Below are 19961 nucleotides of genomic sequence, written 5' to 3' on the forward strand. Positions count from 1 at the left end.
AAGCTTTTATGGGGTGAGTTAAATAGTTTTTCTCATCTCACTCACCCTCACAAAAAAAAGTCAACATTGGACAAAAATTTTATGGGTTGAATCTTTTATGAGCTTGGAAACATGAGCATGGGCTCAATTAAAAAAATATGGTAATAATGGGAGTAGGCAGGGGTCCTTAAGGGCCGTAGGCACGGCCCATCCGGCGGCTACAATTCATTCTCACAAGTTGTGACTTGGCAGATCCAAATGTTTTAAGAGTTTGTACAATTTGGTTAAACTAAATCAGTACCATGAAATCTATCCAAAAATCAGCCAAAAGTTAACAATTGCGCTTGAGCTTATAAATTGTTGGGCCTCCAAATTTGACATGGTGTTAGCCCAATTGATGCTATTGGTTGGCCTTGATTGGGTTTTGGGGCTTTGTGCTGTTGTTTTGCGCCGAAAGCGTGCGTACGCCTTGCACCGAAGGCGTGACGAGTTGTTTTCGCGCCGAAGGTGCACATACGCCTTGCACCGAAGGCACAAGTCGAGCGTCAGGGTAGCGCCGCAGGCGCGTCGAGGTCTCGCAGGGCGTAGGCACGGGCATACCCTAATATAAAAAAAAAAGTAACTTTCTGGCCGGAAATTAATCGGCAAGACATAAGAAAATTATTTTCCCATAATTTAAATAATTTTCTTTTACATTAGACCAATAAATATACAAACGCATTTTTTTATACCACTTCCCGAAATATAGACACTCGATCAAATGGAAAAAGGGGCCATGTTTCTGGATATTCGGTTGTCCACACAGGGCATACATGTATGACTGACTCTGTTGATCGAGCTATGTCTGGTATAGAATGGCTGATCGAATTTGTTAGAGGAGATTCCGTCCGCCACTGTGTGTATCAGGGCATGCAAGTACACCTACTGCTTAAAATAAAATTCACAACTTTATGAAATTGAAAACTCTGTTTTTTTTACCTGATCTTCTACACTTTTAATGGTTCTGGGCATATCATCATGCCTAACGTACTCCACTTCCCAGAATAAATTGCTTCAACTTCTTTTGCAATTAAATGTGTTATTGCTATTATGTAAGATTTCAGTGGCTGCTTGTACCCTCATGTCGACATCATTCAGTTTCCAGCAGCACTTGATCTTTTTTAATCAGATATGAAAGAGGCTCCCCAGGCAGAGATAGCTTCTGAGTATGTGAACTTGTACTATTAACAATCTTGAACCATTGGCTACCAGGGTCACACATCCGATCTACTTTCAGGCATGAACATGAAGTGGTAATAATTTTATTACCAGAATCGATGTCTAGGCACACTGTGGTACCATTGGAAAGCTTCGATGATAGGTGCATTTTTGAATCTGATATCGCCTCCCATTTGGAATTAGAATCGTTGCAAATAATCCCAAGTTTTACTGGCTTGCCAAGTCCATCAGCTTGTAGACAGAAATACGTGCCTTTTAGGAGTAATATCTGTTGTGGGGTGTAACTCCATGCTTCAGACTCGGCACAAGGACCTAATCTAAGTGGCTCAAATATAGATTTTCTCATAAGGCAAAGACCAGTTGATGGATGGAAAATTATTTTGTGTGGCTTATCTTCAGAAAGCCCAGGCCCTGCATGATACCACAAATGTATAGTGTAAGCTATACGAATAATGAGATAGATCTAGGCCTTGCCCGTTAGAGCATTGTCCATGTAACACTTTTCATACCTTGGAAAGGAGATTGGATGGCAGAGATCCTTTGAATGAAGCTTGAGTTTCTAGTCCCACACCAATCCCAACTTAGCACCCCGTAGGTCTCATCCATTCCCATTACCCCTTGTCTTAGATAGTAACTCCCAGCTAGAGTCCACAAAGCCCAATCCAAGTCCAATTCAGCTGCAACACCCATGATGCAGTTTAAGTACCTATTGTCTTTCATATTAGTACCTCTTTGATCCACTCCCCATTCACTAAGAATCAGTGGCCAACCTTGTTCCAGCAAAAAGCCCCCTCTTCTCATCATGTTGTCCACTATGCTTCCACAAACTTCATTTGCATTGCCATTCTCCCATGCCTCTCCATCTGAAAATGCATACCAATGCACCTCGAATACTAGTTTTCCAATGAATGTTAGGTTCACCGGTTGCTTAGCAAGGAACCCAAAGTCTTTGTCGTAATTCAACCCAGAAAATATAACTAGAACATCTGGATTTGCTGAGTGAACCGCCTCAGCTCCTTTCTGCATGTACCTGTTATCGTTATTAGAACTAACGCTCAGGTCCTATGGCACCTTTGTTTCACACACGTCCAATGACATAAAAAAAAAACAATAACAAAACAATTTTAAATGCGCAACATTAATTCATTTTAGCAGTGAAACCCCTCCACACTCTTGATCTTCACCAATTAAATCAATCTTCATACATTATTAGCAGCTCAAAAGAAATTAATTTTATTTCCTATATAAATGGGCCATATAGATTGATAATTTGATATATATGTCCCCAGCTAGCTAGCTCGTCTAGAGAATATTCAAATCTTAATTTCTTAAAAACCTAATTTCGTCAATAGAATGCGTCATCAGTTGTAAATATAATAATAGATAAATGCATGAGAACGAAAGTCTTATCATCATCCATTTTTCTCTTCAGAAAATGAATAATATATGTCATATATCATCTAAAGGGGTGCTAGTCCCATAAAGTGGGGTGCCAATACCGCGCCCCAAATTTTATGCCGCCATACTCTTAGATGAGCTCTTAAAATTGATCGTTTTATTTAAATTTTAAGTAATTCAAATCCATATACCTGTACCAGTCGCTCACATTTTGTCTTGGTCCTCTGAGCTCATTTCGAAGGCTCATAGCAACCACATTACTCGTGCCATTGAACATGGTGGCCATGCGGGTGAGCCCCTTGATCCATACATTTGGGTCAAAGTACTGGTCACCAAAGAAGCCATTTCCATCAAAGTTGCTGCAACACCAACCGGGTTTGCTAATTTGATTGTCTAGTATCACCATTACGTTGTTATCTGCAAGGTTCGATACCACAACCTGTTGTGTTGCATTAACAAACAAAATTAAGAATCTTCAACTCCCAGTGGTAGTTGGAATGTCCGCGTGTTTAATCATTTATGTTGTTTTGACCAAAATAGAATATAAATTCATGTTTTTGTCTTATATATATTTACGTTCTTTTAAGATAACCTACATACCTGAAGAGCTTGGATAACAGGAAGATCAAGGAAAGATGGGTTGTTGACTTTGATGCCTGCAATGGATTCTGTTAAGCCTAAGCCTTGAAAAGATTTTCTAACTGTCATGGATCCAAGTGTCTGATTAGTGGCTAAAAACAAAGGCCAAGTGAACCTAACACAATTGAAACCCATGGAAGTGATACTCTTTGAGATGATATCAACAGGTTGTTTGCTCAACCCTTCAGCTACCATAGTTTCAAGATGTGATGACCAATTCACACAAGCTAACTTCACTCTCTTTCCTCCATCATCAACAATCCATCTTGAATTAGTGTAAAGAGGGAAACCAGCAGCCACATGCCTTTGCAATGAAAAAAAGAAATGAAGTACAAGAACAGAACGAACAAGAGAGTGAGCAAAGTGTTTTTTCATGATCGTTTCGATATGAAAATAAATAGTATGTACATACGGTCTTATTTATATGTGTTCAGTTATCTTAAAGATTCTATATTCGACCATGGTTAGGTTAAAATGATAAAGATCTGGGATTCTTAACCAAATAACGTCACTTTACGAGGTTTACTGGCTTTTTAGAGTCGTAGAAGGCAGGTACACAGTTGCTTTAAGTCAAAGATTGGTTATTATCCGTGTGTGCCAGGTCAGCAGGTCAATTGACCCAGTTGGAAGCCCATATTAGAAAGCGTATAGTGTACAAATGTTCAATTATTATAAATATATATGGTTTTTCTTCTCTCCCCATTTCACTCTAAAAAAGTTACTGAAAAAGAAAAAGAAAAAGAAAGAAAGAAAGAAGGACTCCGGAATTCGCTGCTACTTGAGGTTCATTCAATATCTGTAAATATTTAATCTATAACTTTAATTTAGAGTGTTATAAATTAAGTTTTTGGGTTTTATTACTGTTTTAACTTTGTACAATGTTAGCTTCGTGGACTCTTCCTAGTAATGTCTGTTTACGTAAAGGTATGAAACAACCTTCAGTCATGGTCGTGTGTTTTAAATGCTTATTATTTCCTGTGAAAGGTAATTAACGAAATGGTCAGATTAATTAAGTTCATACAACCACGCGTATCTTCAAATCTTACAGCCAAGATGTTTGTTTATTTATTTACTTACAGTGATAAATTGTTGATTTTAAAAAAATGGTTGATAGATGACATGCTTAGGAGAATATGCACTTTCTGTAATTAGTTGCAATTAGACATTTGTAGTGACAAGTTTAGAGTCAGAAGTTCCCTAAGTTGTTTATTACAACAGCATTGTTTCTTGCCATCACCAAATGTCTCAGATAGGTACATTTTCTGGTTTTCCTTTAATAGATTATGGGCATTAATGCTGTTCTCCACCTGATTGTTCATTTTGCAGATACTAAGCGATTTTCAAATTCACAGTATTCCTGATATTCAAATCAAGAGCAGAGGATCTATTGACCTTCCAGTAAGTCCCACTCAACTAGTAAAGGATAGTAGAGTGGCTTTGTAACTATGTGTTGTTGTTGAAAATTCGAGCGAATGTCTTTGCAGGTTTTGCGTATCTGGCTGGTCTTAACACAACATGTAAGTAGATTATTAGGATTGAAGTAAATTTGGAGCCAATTGCAAATTTTGTTTGACATTTGAATTTTATTTTCTTATGTTTGTGTTATTTGGGTAATCAGGGGCATTATAAACTTAGAACTTCAGTACCGTAATGTAAATGGAATTACACTGGATCCGAAACCGGATTGGAGTTTGGATGATTTAGTGTCTGAGTTGAATTCCTTGGAACTGAAGCAAAATGGTTCTACTGTGGCTCTCTTCACGAAAACATGGTCTAGGTATGAATTAAATCTGTTTAGTTCTACTATCATGTGGATATATGAGTTTATGGGTACCCTTGGTTTGTTGCTAAGTTTTGAATTTTTTAATCTGTTCAGGGAGTTCGAGAACATGAAAGGAGTTGCTAGGAAGCCAACGACCTTTGTGATGAGGGTGTCTGATGATGAGGATAGTGCGACAGACGATGAAGAGAGTCAAGGTTGTATGGTTGGGAAACGATTCTCTTGCACTGATCTTTATGCGAGGTATTGCATCACTATATTAACTCTCACTACTCACTTATATTGGAACATGATTGTATGTTCTAAACTATGCCGTGTATCTTATGTTTCTTTTGTCTTCCTTTTTTAACATACAACATACGAGCTGGATGCATGTCCGTGGCATATATTTATTCTTACATAGTGCTTTTCTTACCTGGATTGTTTTCCTTTCTGTTGTTACCTGGAATACTATCGTTTCTCGTTAATCTTTGTGATTTGTGATGTGCTTTGTTTATTACTATATACGACCTTTACTAATTGTAATTGAATCCTACATTTCAGTGATTCTGACAGTTCTGAGGATGAGTTGGCATTAGAAGAAACTCAATTCCAGTTGATGGATCCAGTGGGGTTACTGGAAGGCCTTTTGTCTGAAAGGGAAATGGAGCACCAGCAATGGGTTGAGGTATGTATACCTTTCTTGATCAACTTATATCCTTCATATGGGATTTAGGTACAACTGCATGTAACGAATCAAAAAAGAAGAGGATGTAATTGCATGTAAAACATCTTCTACTTGGGTTTATTTCACTAGGTTATATTTTAGAATATGATTTTTGTAATATACCTGTGTTCAAATCTCTATGCTTGGCCCTTTTGATGTTCCACTTATTGTTTTTTTATGTAACAGGAGGAGATCCGGCACAGAATTGCTTTGTTGGAGGCGGACTTGATGAATGAAAACGAAAGGTCGATTTCTGCACTTGTTCAGCTTGAGAAACTTACAGAAGCTAGGCGGGAACTGGATAGGAAACGAGACACACAGTATCAACGGAAGATGTGAGATTTCTTCTTCTCTCTTTACTCATAGTGTCGTACTCAAAAACATGGTTCCAATAAAGATTAATGAGTCAGGATGTGGAGAGCGTATCCTCTCTCTCAAACCTGTAAGGCTGTACATTATACCCATCTGATTTATGATCTTTCTGTTTAACTCTTTTGGTGTACCTGCTTAAATGATCAAGTACTAAGCATGAATGAAGGACCTTTTTATGTTTTAGTTCTTTCTTCTCCTTTGCGTAGTGCTTCTTGTAGGGTATTTTCTATGTAACTCTATTCGACTTCAGCCAAAGATATTTATTTTCTTTTTATTATTGTTATTATTAATATTATTATTATAATTATTTTTGTATTTTTTTATTTTATATTTTTCCTTCAGAACTGTCAAAATTACTTGTCTTCGAGTATGGTGATTGTTAGTTAGACTACTAGAAAGTGGAAGTGTCAAGGGGTCAAATGAGGGGAAGGTTTACCAATAACACTTCATATGAAAAATCGTTTTGCCACTTTTTTCCTGCTTAGAGGTTTGTTGGGCATTCACATTTAGTTTTGTGCAAAATGCAAGTCTTGCGGTGTTATCAGTATGAGCTAGTCCAGTCCTTATTGATTGATTTCATATAATCCCCATGGCTTTGGACTTTGGAGTTGCGAAAATAGTAACGAAAGTTTTGTAGGATTGGCTAAAGATTGGTCTCTTGCTGTCTCTCTATGGAGTATGCAAGTATGCGACTGTGGTGGTAGACCTTTTAAAGTAGGAGAGAGTTTTGAAGTTCACGGCTCTTTGATTCAGGAGATAGAAGTTAATGTTAATAAGGTAATTGGGGACCAAGACGCCCAAACGCATTGATAGGCGCTCAAAGGTGCCAGTCACGCCGAGGACCTCAAAGCCCCAAATGTGACATCTTTTTTTATTTTTTATTTTAATTTTAATTTTTGTCATTTGTTGTCAATGGCGATTCCTCTCCGCAACGAAGGCACCAGTTGGGAAGCCTAGTGCCTCACCTCACCTCGCCCTGACCCCATGGGCCAACAGAGTGATGATAGTTACTTTTTGTAGTTGTTAATTGGGGAATACTGTAGTGTAACATTTCATAATTTCTTAGCTTTAATACTTGTGTCTCCTTTTCCCTCCCCCCCCCGCCCCGCAAAAAAAAAAATCCAGTGAGGCCTCTAGGTATAACTTAGGAATTGTAGGACGAGATGAGACTGTTTCCATTATTAAAGTTCTATTATATTTATGTCAGTTTAAGTGCTTAGTAAGTTCATCGGTACCTTTTGTTTTTCTGTTACTTTGGATCTCTTCTTTAGTGTTCTGGTAGGAGTATATAATGTCTCCTTCATTATTGGCAGTAATATTTGAACTGTAATGTGAATTTCTCCTTTATATTTCCTTCAATGGAAATGCTTTGAGTAAACTCGAAAAAAGAAGAAGAAAAAAAAGGTGAAGAAAAATTCAAGGGAACCTCATTAAAGACTTCCTACTTTATGTGGAACAGTTGCTGCATTCAGGGATGCATTATAACCACTCATAGTAATTTGGCAGCACTGTTTGTAGGGTTTTTTTATGCTCTTTATTTCTTGTTCAATACACTATGGTCTTACTTTAAAGTATAGAGGGGGAAGGAATAGTGGAAAATAAAGAATCCTGTATGGATTTTTGAAATCTTGGCTCTTATATGATTCCTATTTTTTAAACTTCAATGCATATTACAAATGCTTTCTGCTTTCTGTATCATAACAATATTTTGATATGTTGTTGGCATTGATACAGTGCAGAAGATCTTGATAATTATTTGATTGCTATTCAAAGAGATCACGAGCACAAATCCCAAATTGAAGAACGTAAAATAAGAAATGATGCAGCTTTTGAAGATGCCAAGAGAAAGGAAAGGGCTCTCCAAGAAGAAAAGGCGCGTCAATTGAAAGCCAGAGAAGAAGCAGAGGTTAGTTGTCTTTGACATTTATTTAGTATGTTTGTCCTTGAACCATGTCTGTTACTCATTTTTATATTTTCTTGTTGTATCAAAAACTACACCTGGTAGTCTGGTACATTAATGTTGTGTTTGAAAACTGTCTTTCTAGCATAGGGTGTTCATTTTTCAGTTAGTGTGTGAATAGGAAGTTTATATTAGTTGAAAGTGTTATTTCTGCTCATCGGCTAGTAGCATAATAGAAATTCTTGAATTCATGATATTTCAGCAGCTTCAAATACCAAAGTATGGTTTTGAACTGGCAGATTTTAAATATATGGTCGAACTATTTGTTATAGAACTTCTTCGTTACTTCAAAAAACGAAATGTCTTGTGGAATTTCCAACTACACAGTACTTATATAATGGGGAGGAATTTGGATGCTGGAACTATTTCTGAGATGTTTGTTAGTTCTATCTTCATTGTATGATGTAGGCAGCAGTAAGGAAAGCTGAAGAAGCGCGAAAGGAAGCTTTGGAAATTGAGAAAAGGATGGCGAAAGAAGCTGCAGAAAAGCAAGCTACTGAATCAAAACAAACTGTTTTTGGTGAAGTATCAAAAGAAGTAAAGGATAGAGGTGCTCAGTCTAAGGAATACAAGTCAAATAAAGTTCTAGCTGCAGGTAGTACATTTTTTTGTCGACACACCTGTATTGCTTATACTGAGTGGTCACCTTTTATTCTGCATGGACTCTTAAATTCATTTGTCTGTTTTGAGTTGCAAAAGCCACTCCTTATCTCCAGTATCTTGCATAGTTAATATTATAGGTTTTTATAAACATTATTTGACTTTGACTTGTAAATCATTCATAGTGCAAGCCCATAATGTCCTGACAGGTGCCATGGTTAAGGCTGCAGAAAGTGCTCTTAAAGTAGAGGAAGAAAGACTGGGGAAGTACAAGGAACTTGTTGAAAAGAGTCAGGCACTAAGATTAAGTTCTGATAAGGTGATTTTAACAGTGTTGGTGTTACTCTTTTTGGGTTACAGATTATTTTGCTTTCTAGGTTGTAGTTGTGAATTTGTGATATTTCAATTTGGTTTATTTCTTTGCTTATAATTTCAACTTCGTATAATATGCCTTTCCTCCTTTCATATAAATAGTATTATGTAGTCCCAAGGCTTTTGGTCTGGGAACTGATGTCAAAATTTGTGATTTTCTTAAGTGTCTTCATATTATTAGTACTTCTGAGTAATAATTGCAAACGTTAGGCAATTCTTTTGGCTGCAGTTTCCTAAAAAACTGAATAGATGCAAATATGTAAAGCTATTGCGTGAACCTGGGATCACACTGTATCTTCACGTGCTCCATTTGAAGCTAAATACTAATGTTTGATATATCAATTATGTTCCATTGTACCAAGGACAGTGGTGAGTGCAGAGGCGGTGTGCTTATATACGTAGCCCAGAACAGTGCATTTGATTTGCCTGAAATTGCCACTTTCATCTTCACCATTATTTACCCCTGAATACGAGAGGAAACTAACAGATGAAATGAAAGAGAACATACTTGTACAGGATTTCTCTTAAACGGACATGTCCGTTGATGGACACGTCCGTTGGAAGCTTATATAGTAATGTCTTCATAAGCTTATACTGATGCGAGGACGCAATAGATTATCATGTGCACAGCAGATGCATAATGCTACAGCTAGAGTTTATCTTTTATTCTATTTCTATTTTAAATCCTTAGTTAATTAGAATTAGACTAGCTTCTATTTTAGTTTCCCAAGTTCTATTATGATTAGGATTTGTTAACTAGTTCTCTATATAAGCAGATGTAAACCTTAAGATTTTCGGACTTGATTTATTATCAGATTGAATTTATGAAATTCGTTTTTATTCATTAAACCCTAGTTTTGGGTATTTTTATACATTGTGTATCTATTGTTCTTGCTTCCGCGACAAAGATACATCATATACAATGTCGTCTTTTAAACAAATTAATAAGCTGTAAATTACAAGGTTTTGGGATGACACTGTATAAGCTTATGAAGACACTATATAAGCTACATGTCCGTTTAAGAGAAAGCCTGTTACTTGTATGTCCCATAATTGTTATAATTTATTTTCTAAAACAATCTGAAACTATAGTTGTACCTTATAATTTAGTGAAGTAGTTTAGCTATTGAGGGACTCCATATATATGGAGAGGGGTATTGTGATGCACTAAAAAATGGCAATGTAAATGACACATGGTTGCTAGGTGCGATGAAAGAGAGTTAAGAGCTGATCTTGTTTGATGATGATCTCATTAATATCATCCTCACAAAAATTTAGGTCATATGAATGTGTTTAATTTTGCAAAAAAAAAATAAGTGTTGCAAACGTGAATAGTTGTGAACTGTTAGACCCTAAACTTGAACAAGTCTTGGAAAGGCTTTTCCCATTCAAGTGGGCTGATTTTTTGTGAGGACGATTCTCATAATGAGATATTCCCCCCTTAAAATCAGCTCTTAATTCTACTTCATGTGTGCCCAACAAGTGTGTATCATATAGTATGGCACGCCAAAAGTTGACACGCTTTTTAGTGGCACCTAAGAAGAGTTAAGAGCTGCTTTTTGTGAGGACCATTCTCGCAAAAAATCAGCCCATTTTAATGTGTTTGACCCTGTGAAGAAAGTGTAGCAAAAGTGAATAATTGTGAACAGTTAGAAAAATCCTAAACTTGAACACATCTTTTGGATGTGTTATGGTCATCGGCATACTGCTCCAGTTGTGTTGTTCGATCCATCCATAGCTTGGTATGATAGTCTACTGACAATATATATCTTCGATGAACAGGGTTTTCGGCAGTATGAACTGCAGATTGGGAGGCATGTTAGACAAATAGTTGGTACCAGAGAAAATGTCAGGTGAGTTGAATTCTTTTAAATATGTCTCCAGTTAGTTTCTTAGAATGTGCTTCTATACTTATCATCTCTATTGGTGGTTCTGATGTCCTTTTCCATGTATGCTACTTTTCGGATTCGCAATAAATTATCGTGAAAAAAGAATCTCCTATGTTATAACGTATTCTTACTATGATATTAGATGTGGTGGGATATGTGGCTATTGGTAGTTCTGACATCCTTTTCCATGTGTTCTACTTTTCAGACTCACAATAAATTATCATGAAAAAAGAATCTTCTATGTTATAACGTATTCTCACCATGATATTAGATGTGGTGGGATATGTGGCTATTGCTAATATTGTGTACTTATCCATCAAAAAAAATGTTGATTTTATTAGCCATTTTGTTAGAGTAATCGAGGAACTGAAACCTGAAAAAGATTGTTAGACTTATAGATGTGATTTATTCTGTGCTAGAGGAGTCTAGTTGAAAACCTCTTGATTTTAGATAAGGCGTAACTTGTGAATGTCAAGAGGAGGTACTGGGTTTTAATATAAGCGGGCACCATGTGTAACTACAGCTTGGAGCATGAATTGTAATTCCGAATGCTCCTGCTGTATGCGCTGAAAAGGCTTGAACCTTCAACCTCTGCTAAACCAAAGCTTTGGTCTCATTTTAAATTTTGAAAGTGGGTTCAAATGTTGTTTTCACGTTTTAACTGGCTCAAAAACCAGCAAGAAATAACTTTATCAAAAGAACAAAGCTGAAAGAGTATTCTGGTCATTTCGTGAAGTTATGTAACTTTGAAACAGGTTCTGACACATGGATATTTTCACTGTCTTATGCGACTTTAATAGAGTTTCTGCCACGTGTCCACATCATTATCTCAGTCTCGGATTTGCAGTACTCATAAGTCACTTTGTGGTGTTATTTTTTTTTTGCGACAGGTGCCTGGGTTTGTCTGGCTGATAATGTCATCTTTGCAGTGTTTTTTTATTTTTTATTTTTTGAGTTACTAGTTGTGGACAAGGACTTTTTCTATGATGAGTTGGAATGCTCAAATCACAAAAATGGAGGAACTAGGGCTTAGGCTTGGAGGGAAGGGTGAGCTTGAGACAAGAAGGAAAATGAGAGAGAAAATTCTACCTAGGGTTTCCCCCAGGTGATGCTTTTATAGTGGTTGTTGTGGTCCTTTGGCTAATGTGTGGCAACCAGAGGTGCTTCCACGTGTTGGCCTCTCATTGGCTAGTGCCAAAGGTCGGTTAGTGAGCCAGCTGGCAACATCTCACTAAACAGACAACCTCTGGCACAAGGTTCTCCTCTTGGCCCCATTTGTTTGCTAAATCGCCAAAAGGTATGTAGCTTCGCCAAGAGAAATCCTTTTGACGCAATTGCGTTCTGGTGGCATTTAAACAAATTAGCTATTGGCTTCCAAACCTTAAACTTAGAAACTCCCGTGATTTGGCTAAGGTGCCAGCTGAGCTGAGCTTGTACATTTGGTTTTGCTTTGGCACTTTATGTGCCAGAAGACTGCTTAGCTGGCAGGATGGTTTGGCACCATCTACACTAGTAAGCCTCTTTCCAGTGCTTTTTGAGTGACTCAGAAGTAAATTTGCAGTGCTTTTTACTACTGTGTTTTTGTTGAGTGACTGATGAGTCATCTTTGCACTGTTTTCTGCTTCTGTGGTTTTGGGTGACTGATAAGTCTACATCCAGTGATTCTTTTTTAAAGTTTACTGCACAGTCTATGATGCATTCTAGTGTTCCATACCCTTAATTTGCACCCGAACTGGTTTTTGTATTGTTAATGACTCTAAGAAGTTTATTTATATTCTTGCTGTTATGATGTTATATAGTTTAGGTTATTCTTTGGATACTGTCTTTTGGATTCAGTTTCTTAAATGGTCAAATAAAACCTTTCCGTGCTCTGAGAAGTATTGCACTGGGAAACCATGAGTAGGCTCGAGGATAGCTCAACATCTCCTGTAGCACATAGGGAAAAATAATGAGTTGGGGCTATGTTCTCTTAAAGGTCATGGGAGTGCTGGGTGGACATTTTTTTCCTCATTAAAGCAAATAAAATTTGACCTATGTTGCCTGTTCCGCAGTTTTGGGTAGAGCTGAGAATAAATTCAATAGTATTGTCATGAAGCTTTATATCATATACCGTTACTGCTAAATCTCCACACCTAAGTTGGATGATCTGATGGCAAACTTGAATGGCGTACCGGGCATTTACCATTTTTTCCATTATCCAACTTAAGGTGTAATACTTCAGATTGATGGACTTGGGAATCAACATACTTTTCCAAAAAGAGACGGAGAGTTAGAGGTGTTGGACCTTAATTTATACAGAGTCCAGGTAGAAATGTAGAAGGATAGTCTGGTTTTAGTTGGGCATGGTAACAACTGTTTGCGTATTGAACAACCTCATAAGCGTTGACTGTTTCCTCCAGCAGACCATGGAAGATAACACATCATTAACCTTATAAAGTTCATTTGTTTTTTAACTTCATGCTGTATTTCTGCCTTGTTTTAATTGGTCTTAAATTAATTGGCAAATCTGAAACTTGGTTAAGAAAACATTCTTGTATTACGTTCTTACAACTTATGATGTTGCATCTTAATTACCTAAAGTAAGTTTCTAGCGTTTGCTAGGATAAGCCACGAAACCGACACGGATACGCCAAATCGTTAAAAACTAGGATTTGGGTATGGCAAAGGATATGTCACTATTTTGAGATGTGATTGTATTTAACCATTGGATTAATTTGACTAAACCCCCCAAAGTAGGTATCAGTTTTGATTAAACCCTTATGGTTTGAATCATTAGACTTAAACCACCCATTCTGTTAGCTATTATATCTTCCTTAGCCCAAAGTTGTGGAAGTTTTCGGAAATAGTAAGGACTAAGGGTGACTCAGTGGCAATTGGGGACAATGCATTTCTACATTGTTGTTGAATTTGTACACCACATAGATTTAAGTCTTTGGGAAATGAAGTGAAATTGAATTGAACTAATGCTGGTGTCAATGGAATCTTGCGGGAGAGTTGATTGTTGGAGATACTGAAGAATCTCAATCTAGTTTGATTGAATGGTTAAACTTTTCCTGTATCCTGATTGTCTTTAAGTAGATAAAATGTTATCGTTGAAGTTTAAGAACCACAATTTTAGCTTTCTGTAAATGGAAAGGTATTAAAAAATGCAGTAGAGGAAGAGTTTCAAAGCTTGTTTTCGAACACTTGAACTGTTGAGATCCCCAATCTTCAGGTTTATTCTATCTCAACTCTCTCTTTCTCAATGGAAATCGTTTCTCGAGCCATTTTTCCGACTTTGACTTCCATCATAACTCTACACCGTCTAAACGTAGTCATTTTGTTTTGGAATTGGATTGGTGGTCCATCTTTTAATGAATTTAACCTATTACCTGCAATGTTTTTATCTTAATGATGTCATGAATAAATAATTTAAACACGCTTATAGAAATACTTGAGCCTCTTGCACTACCTGCGAGGCTATAGCTTTATTACAATTTTGGCTGTGAGGCTCAGAGGTGAGTGTCAGTGTCGTGTTTTCAAAGGGTGTCTGTCTTTTGTGGTAGTAAGGATGTAAGAGATGATGCTCTTGAAGAACTTCATTGTGATTTACATTGTCTTCACCAAATCCTTTCATGGCCTGAACTAAAGTGTTTTGTAGTAGGTTGGTGGAATTAGCTATACACCTTTCTAAGGCGGTCCATTTAATGATTTCAAAACTGGAGAAATGCGGACCTAATTTTGTACTATAAAATTTTAATGCAACAATTGATGCAGTTTGGATTCACATTACAGACTAACTTCTGAGGACGATCTTGACGAGGTACCAGCTCTGGACTCCTCACAAATGTGTGGGTCCATGATTTTTCGTTTGATCTTACCGAAATCATTGATCTTGTTGGGCTAAGGGCTTGTGGGATCAGATTCTTCAAGTAGCACCAATTGCGAAACAGTCTCGCGCCAGGAACGCTGCTGTAGATCATAATGTAGTTTGTAAAACATTTTGGCTGTTTATGTTTACTATAGCCTAAGCCTATGTTGACGCTCCAGATGTAGGATTTGCGAAATGTTGCATGTTGCATGTGTTTATATTTGGGCTGTGTTTTTATTCTTTTTCTTCTAATTTCTGTTGTTGAAGGTTTAAGGCGGTAATCTTCTTGTTTGTTATATTTGTACAAGTCAATTTGAATTACCTTCTTGACATTTGTTTCTAATTTTCTCTATTGCAGAGAAAAAGCAAGTGAGCTGATTAAAATTATTAATAATCCTTTGTGCCCTCAGACCATCAGTCTTGCTATTTTTGCAAAGAAGGTATTGCACACATATTTTACACCAACATACTTTTTACATATTGAATAATCCTTACAAGTACTGCAATCACATTTTATATATCGAAATCCTTTCCCCTTTTGAATCCAGTGGATCAGTCCCCATCATAGTTAGAAAAGTGCACGTGTTCAACTGTCACATCCAGAAACTTGTATGTTATGAATTAAGAAGGCAAAAAAACCCAAATTGAAAATCACTGTTCTGAGAATCGGCCTAGGCAGTGCCCAGGCAACTTACCTATGCTTCTTGTCAGTGATGACTTTGGGCAGATCAGGTAGTTGGTCTGGGCTGGATCAGGGTTTTTTTTTTGAAAACTGATACAAGCCCAAAAAGGGCCATGGGCTTGGAACACACTAAGGCACAAAGGCTCGAAAACTGAATTTAGCATTGTGATCAGCAGTTTGTCTCCCTTTCTCGCAAGCTAGCTTCAGCGGCACTATCATCTTTAGCTGCAAAGCAACACCCTTGCTTGGATCTTCACTTCATCATCCTTGGTCTCCCTTTTCTTGATCAAAGAGCACATCTGACAGTTCTTGTTGAGTATGGGTTGGAGTCCGATGTAAAGAGTTTTGTAGGGAATAGGGATAGAGAAGAAGATATAAGGACTTGGTGACTAGTTCATTACTTCATTTTTTTTGGCTGTGTTTGAGTTTTGACATGAAAAATATCTGGTTGGAAATTGTATTATGCCTTTTGAAGAAATATTTTTGTGTATGTATTAAATTTGATTTATGAGGATTGTTTGCTTGGAGAACTCTATTGCATTTTCAAGAGGTTATGTTTGATTTATCCATTCCCTGTATTGTCACATTAAATTGTTAATAGATTAATTAAGAAAAAACCCTATAAGGCGGTGCTAGGCAGTCTCCTGCACCCACCTTCCGCTTGTCGCTCTTTACAACCTTGTTAAAGAGCAAAAGAATATATTCTATAACTTGTCTGCACGAAATTTCCGGCTGGGGAGAGGATCAAGATTAAAGTGTTTAAAAATCTAACGATTGCTTCGTCATTAAGTAGACTTATGGACTACTGCTTCTAATGTGAAATGACTATCAAGTATTTAAAGCTATGAAACAATGATATTGGGCATGCGTGTATGTGTTAGTATCTAGCACAGGTGCGAGTGTTGTATAACCTACATAAATATGGCACCTTTGATGCAGGGATACTGCAGTTTACCTATGTAACCAGTGTCAACTGGGTACGGTACTTGTGCTGGTACAGGATACGCTTCGGATACTGCTAACACATATTGTCACACATCCTCACATAGCCATGAATAGAATTTTTTCGAATATGTCCTTGAATTCCACGATACGCTTCGGATACTGCTGAAACGTATTGTCACACATCCTCACATAGCCTTGATCAATTGGGGGAGATGGGAATATGGGATGAAAAAAACAAAGAAAGATGAAGGGGACCCCACTTTATGTTCGGAATCATCTTTTAAAAATAATAATAATAATAATCATTATTCATCTCCTTATATCTCTATCCATACCTGTATTCTAGATTTTCAAAAATGCCGTATCGTACCTCGAACCGTGTATCCGTGCATCATTTTTTAGTTTGGCACTCAAATGCTATTGAATTGTGCCTACATTTGTCTGTAAATGCATGGTATATGATGTGTTCAAGAGTGTAAATTACTAGATAATAGAGTGCTCGTTACATTGGTGGAAAAGTCTTGGTTATTTAGCTTTTGTCCCCAATTTTTTGGTTTTTTTGTTTTTGGCCCCACTTCTGTCAGTTGAATCGGTCAAGGTTGGGTTGACTGTGAGTAAATTTTCACATATTTTTTGTCGACTGTGAGTCAACTGATGGAAGTGGGGCCAAAAACAAAAAACGAAGAAACAAAAAAGTTGGGGCCAAATGCTGAATACGCCTAAATCTGTAGGGCCAAAAGCTAAATACTTTCTTTTAAAGTTCTATCTATTAAAGTGCTAAGAAAAGAAACCAATCAGAAAAAAAGTTCAGAAGTATAAAGTTTTTCTTTGATTGAAAGGTTTCGTCCTTCCTGATATGCAAAAGGTATATTAGCATCTTTCCATTTCCATGTTTTCAGGTTGTGTCCCAATGTGAGACGCCGAGTAACTACTCTGACAGTATTGCTTTTGCCTGTGGGCAAGTTATTGTTATGGTGACTTCTCAGGTACATTTTTTTTTTTTTTTTTTTATAGTTATATTCACTTTTACCCAAAGCTTTGAATCTTTTTTGCCCCTTGTTCCTATACATTAGCGGTCTTGGCTATTCAAAACAGCGCATTCTGAAAGACGACAACTCTTTAGCCCATCTGATGAAATGTACAGCTCAAAATAGGATGACCTTCTCAGGACTTGAAAATATTTGATTTTGCTGTCAAAGGCGATGCTACCACTTATCTTATATTATGTTTTTCCCATTAATAAGATGAAGCCAACTTAAATAATGAGAAAACACCACAAAATATAATTATGTTCATATGATTGAATGAAATGACTGTACAATATGTTTTATTTTGAGTTTATAGAACATAGGACCCCTGAAAAATACTGTGACATGGTGCCTAGGCATCACTTAGGCATTTGGATGGTCCACCGCCTTGCCTCACATAATGCCTTAGACATCATAATGGTACCTTTGCTCCAAAGCATGATCATTTATGATTCATTATTGGCGAGATTGATTTTGTATTATGGATAACCTAGTCAGAAGAATTAGCCAGATCTGAAACTTTTTTCTTTCTAAATGATATCTTTTGATGACTGATCTACTTACTCTTCACCGACTAGGTTCCACTTGCAATGGATCTTCTTCTTGCCGAGTTCCATCAAGCTTGTATCTTCACTGTACCTAAGTATCTCGTTAATTCAGAGGTAAGTCAAACTATTTTTCGGCTAAGAACTCATTTGTTTAGTTCTTGAGACTTTAAATATATTCTTTGATCAGTCGAGTGCAAACACAATATCATGTACAATCAATTTGATTTAGTAATTCATTTAAGGTTAACTGATATCAATGGTACTGTCTATAGTGATCCATTAAAGTCCTATTCCGGGTTTTCCATGATCAATATGTATGCATGGGTGCAGTGGTTGGAGGTCAGTGTTAACCCCTTTGGATAATAGCTTTCGGGTCTACCAACCTCTTGTTATGAAACGGACTATTTTATGTTGAGGTAGTGCCAGTAGAATCGTAGTAGAACAAAATTACAACTCTCAAGTCTTTTTCTTTAAATTTACTGGAGTATATATAATAACAATAATTGTGTTGCATGGGTATGGGTACAAGTGTTCAAATTAGACACCGGTATGGAAATTCGAACCAGGCATGGTCTAAAAAATCAGATTCGTGGACACGACTAATATTTAATTTAATTTTAATTTTTTATTGCAGAAACTCTTTGAGAATGAGGTCATAGAAATGATAAGTAACATTTTGTAGTTACAGGATTTCATTTTAATATTTTATGTTTGCTTGGTTCATATCATATTTAAGGTACATTATCCTCTATCTCTTCATCTAGAAGTATCGGTGTTGTATCTGGGCCGGACACGGGACGGCACAAAATATGTAGTACACTAGTACCCCTGCAACAGATGATCTTTCCAGTTGCTAACTTTTGTGGCGTGACATTTGCTGTTGTTGATTATTTTTCCTCTTTGTTTATAGTCCCACTTAAGCAAAGAAGCTTACCTTAAAACTTTGGGCTACCGAGAAGAAGATGGAAATATTGAAACCATCGATCAATACTTGGGGCGTGTGGAATCCTACATGAAACTGTATGGTGCACTAGTCCAGGTATTTTGCTACCAACTCTTGGGGCGATCTTTTTGAATTAATATTCTGATGACTAACTACATTTTTAAAATTGCAGACAGAAATTGCTGGTGTCCAAAATCGACATGGTCTAGACAAAGGGTGGGCGTGGCTTGCTAGGTTCTTGAACACTCTCCCTGCTAACATATACACAGCAGTTGCACTGGTGGCCTTCTTGAATGTAAGTTATACCAGGCAGCCTTTCTCTCCCACATACTTGATACTTTGGTTGTCTTGAACCCAGACTTAATTTGTTTCCTTTGTTTTTCCAGATGGCAGGGTTTGCTCTTTTCCAGAAATATAGGACTCAGTTCAGGAAAATCCTTAATCTCATCTCAAACAACTTCGTGGCTGCGCTGGAAAGACGAGGAGATCCGAAGCTTGTTCCGGTCATCTGCAAGATCAGAACTTATATAGACACTAACCAGTTCAGTCAGGAACCGGAAACACGGCAAATGAAAATAGATCTAGTATCAAAAGCGTTTGGTGAGCCTGACAATGATTCAAGTCACCACCAAAATTCCTACTATTATTGAACAAGTAGGTGGTGATACCATATTTTGTGAGTCGAAGTACAGATTGTTGTTGTACAAAAAGAATTGACAGGGCTTTATAGGAAATATATGCCCCGGATGTGTTATGAGGCTGCGCCTGATGGTGATTAAGGTTACTATCAAAATAGCTACTATGATTCAAAGTACAGGTTGTTGTTGTACAAAAAGAAGTGAAAGGTTTCATAGGATATATGTCATCAATGTGCTGTGAGGCGAGTCTAATAATAAGGGCGAACTAGGCTTCCATCATCCAATATCTCTGGCCAGTTTGTTTGTACTGTCAAAAGAATGAATGATATTTATATTATGAGATTTGCTGCACAAAATGATTTTTTTGTGCTTTGGAACCAGAAAGCCATGCATTAGGAGGCTAAAAATAGCGCA

The 19961-nt window shown here is 37.1% G+C and overlaps 2 protein-coding genes across 8 annotated transcripts; one reads left to right on the forward strand and one right to left on the reverse strand.

Moving 5' to 3' along the window:
* Positions 1 to 631: 631 nt before the first annotated feature.
* Positions 632 to 3609, reverse strand: LOC147494067 (glycosyl hydrolase 5 family protein-like). The gene is made up of 4 exons (XM_086566272.1): positions 3196 to 3609; positions 2787 to 3034; positions 1707 to 2227; positions 632 to 1608 (listed from the first exon to the last, which is right to left on the reverse strand). Exons 1-4 carry the CDS (start codon positions 3607 to 3609, stop codon positions 1109 to 1111), a joined length of 1683 nt encoding a protein of 560 aa, XP_086422398.1. The 3' UTR covers positions 632 to 1108.
* Positions 3448 to 19903, forward strand: GLE1 (nucleoporin GLE1-like protein). 7 transcript variants are annotated; one of them, XM_086566268.1, is made up of 18 exons: positions 3448 to 3588; positions 4561 to 4632; positions 4719 to 4751; positions 4853 to 5011; positions 5111 to 5257; positions 5558 to 5681; positions 5907 to 6055; positions 7827 to 7998; positions 8461 to 8647; positions 8862 to 8971; positions 10807 to 10877; positions 15122 to 15203; positions 17290 to 17376; positions 17997 to 18080; positions 18703 to 18777; positions 18877 to 19005; positions 19082 to 19204; positions 19296 to 19903. In XM_086566268.1, coding segments are annotated over exons 3-18 (1965 nt in total). In that variant the 5' UTR covers positions 3448 to 3588; positions 4561 to 4632; positions 4719 to 4749; the 3' UTR covers positions 19560 to 19903. The 7 variants fall into 7 exon arrangements, with proteins under 7 accessions (XP_086422394.1, XP_086422397.1, XP_086422393.1 ...); XM_086566267.1 differs by having other exon boundaries at positions 3494 to 3634; XM_086566265.1 differs by lacking the exon at positions 3448 to 3588 and adding an exon at positions 3903 to 4017.
* The last annotated feature ends 58 nt before the right edge of the window (positions 19904 to 19961 follow it).

The sequence above is a fragment of the Coptis chinensis genome, chromosome 6 (assembly GCF_015680905.1).
Source record: "Coptis chinensis isolate HL-2020 chromosome 6, ASM1568090v1, whole genome shotgun sequence".
NCBI classification, from domain to species: domain Eukaryota; kingdom Viridiplantae; phylum Streptophyta; class Magnoliopsida; order Ranunculales; family Ranunculaceae; genus Coptis; species Coptis chinensis.

Excerpts from the sequence above, each read along its gene's own strand:
- LOC147494067 (XM_086566272.1), bottom strand. The coding sequence starts at position 3,609 with ATGAAAAAACACTTTGCTCACTCTCTTGTTCGTTCTGTTCTTGTACTT. Across the intron at positions 3,035-3,195 it reads CTGTTATCCAAGCTCTTCAG|GTTGTGGTATCGAACCTTGC; the intron begins GTATGTAGGTTA and ends GCAACACAACAG. Across the intron at positions 2,228-2,786 it reads AATGTGAGCGACTGGTACAG|GTACATGCAGAAAGGAGCTG; the intron begins GTATATGGATTT and ends TAACGATAACAG.
- GLE1 (XM_086566268.1), top strand. Across the intron at positions 8,972-10,806 it reads TAAGATTAAGTTCTGATAAG|GGTTTTCGGCAGTATGAACT; the intron begins GTGATTTTAACA and ends TTCGATGAACAG. Across the intron at positions 19,205-19,295 it reads CACTGGTGGCCTTCTTGAAT|ATGGCAGGGTTTGCTCTTTT; the intron begins GTAAGTTATACC and ends TTGTTTTTCCAG.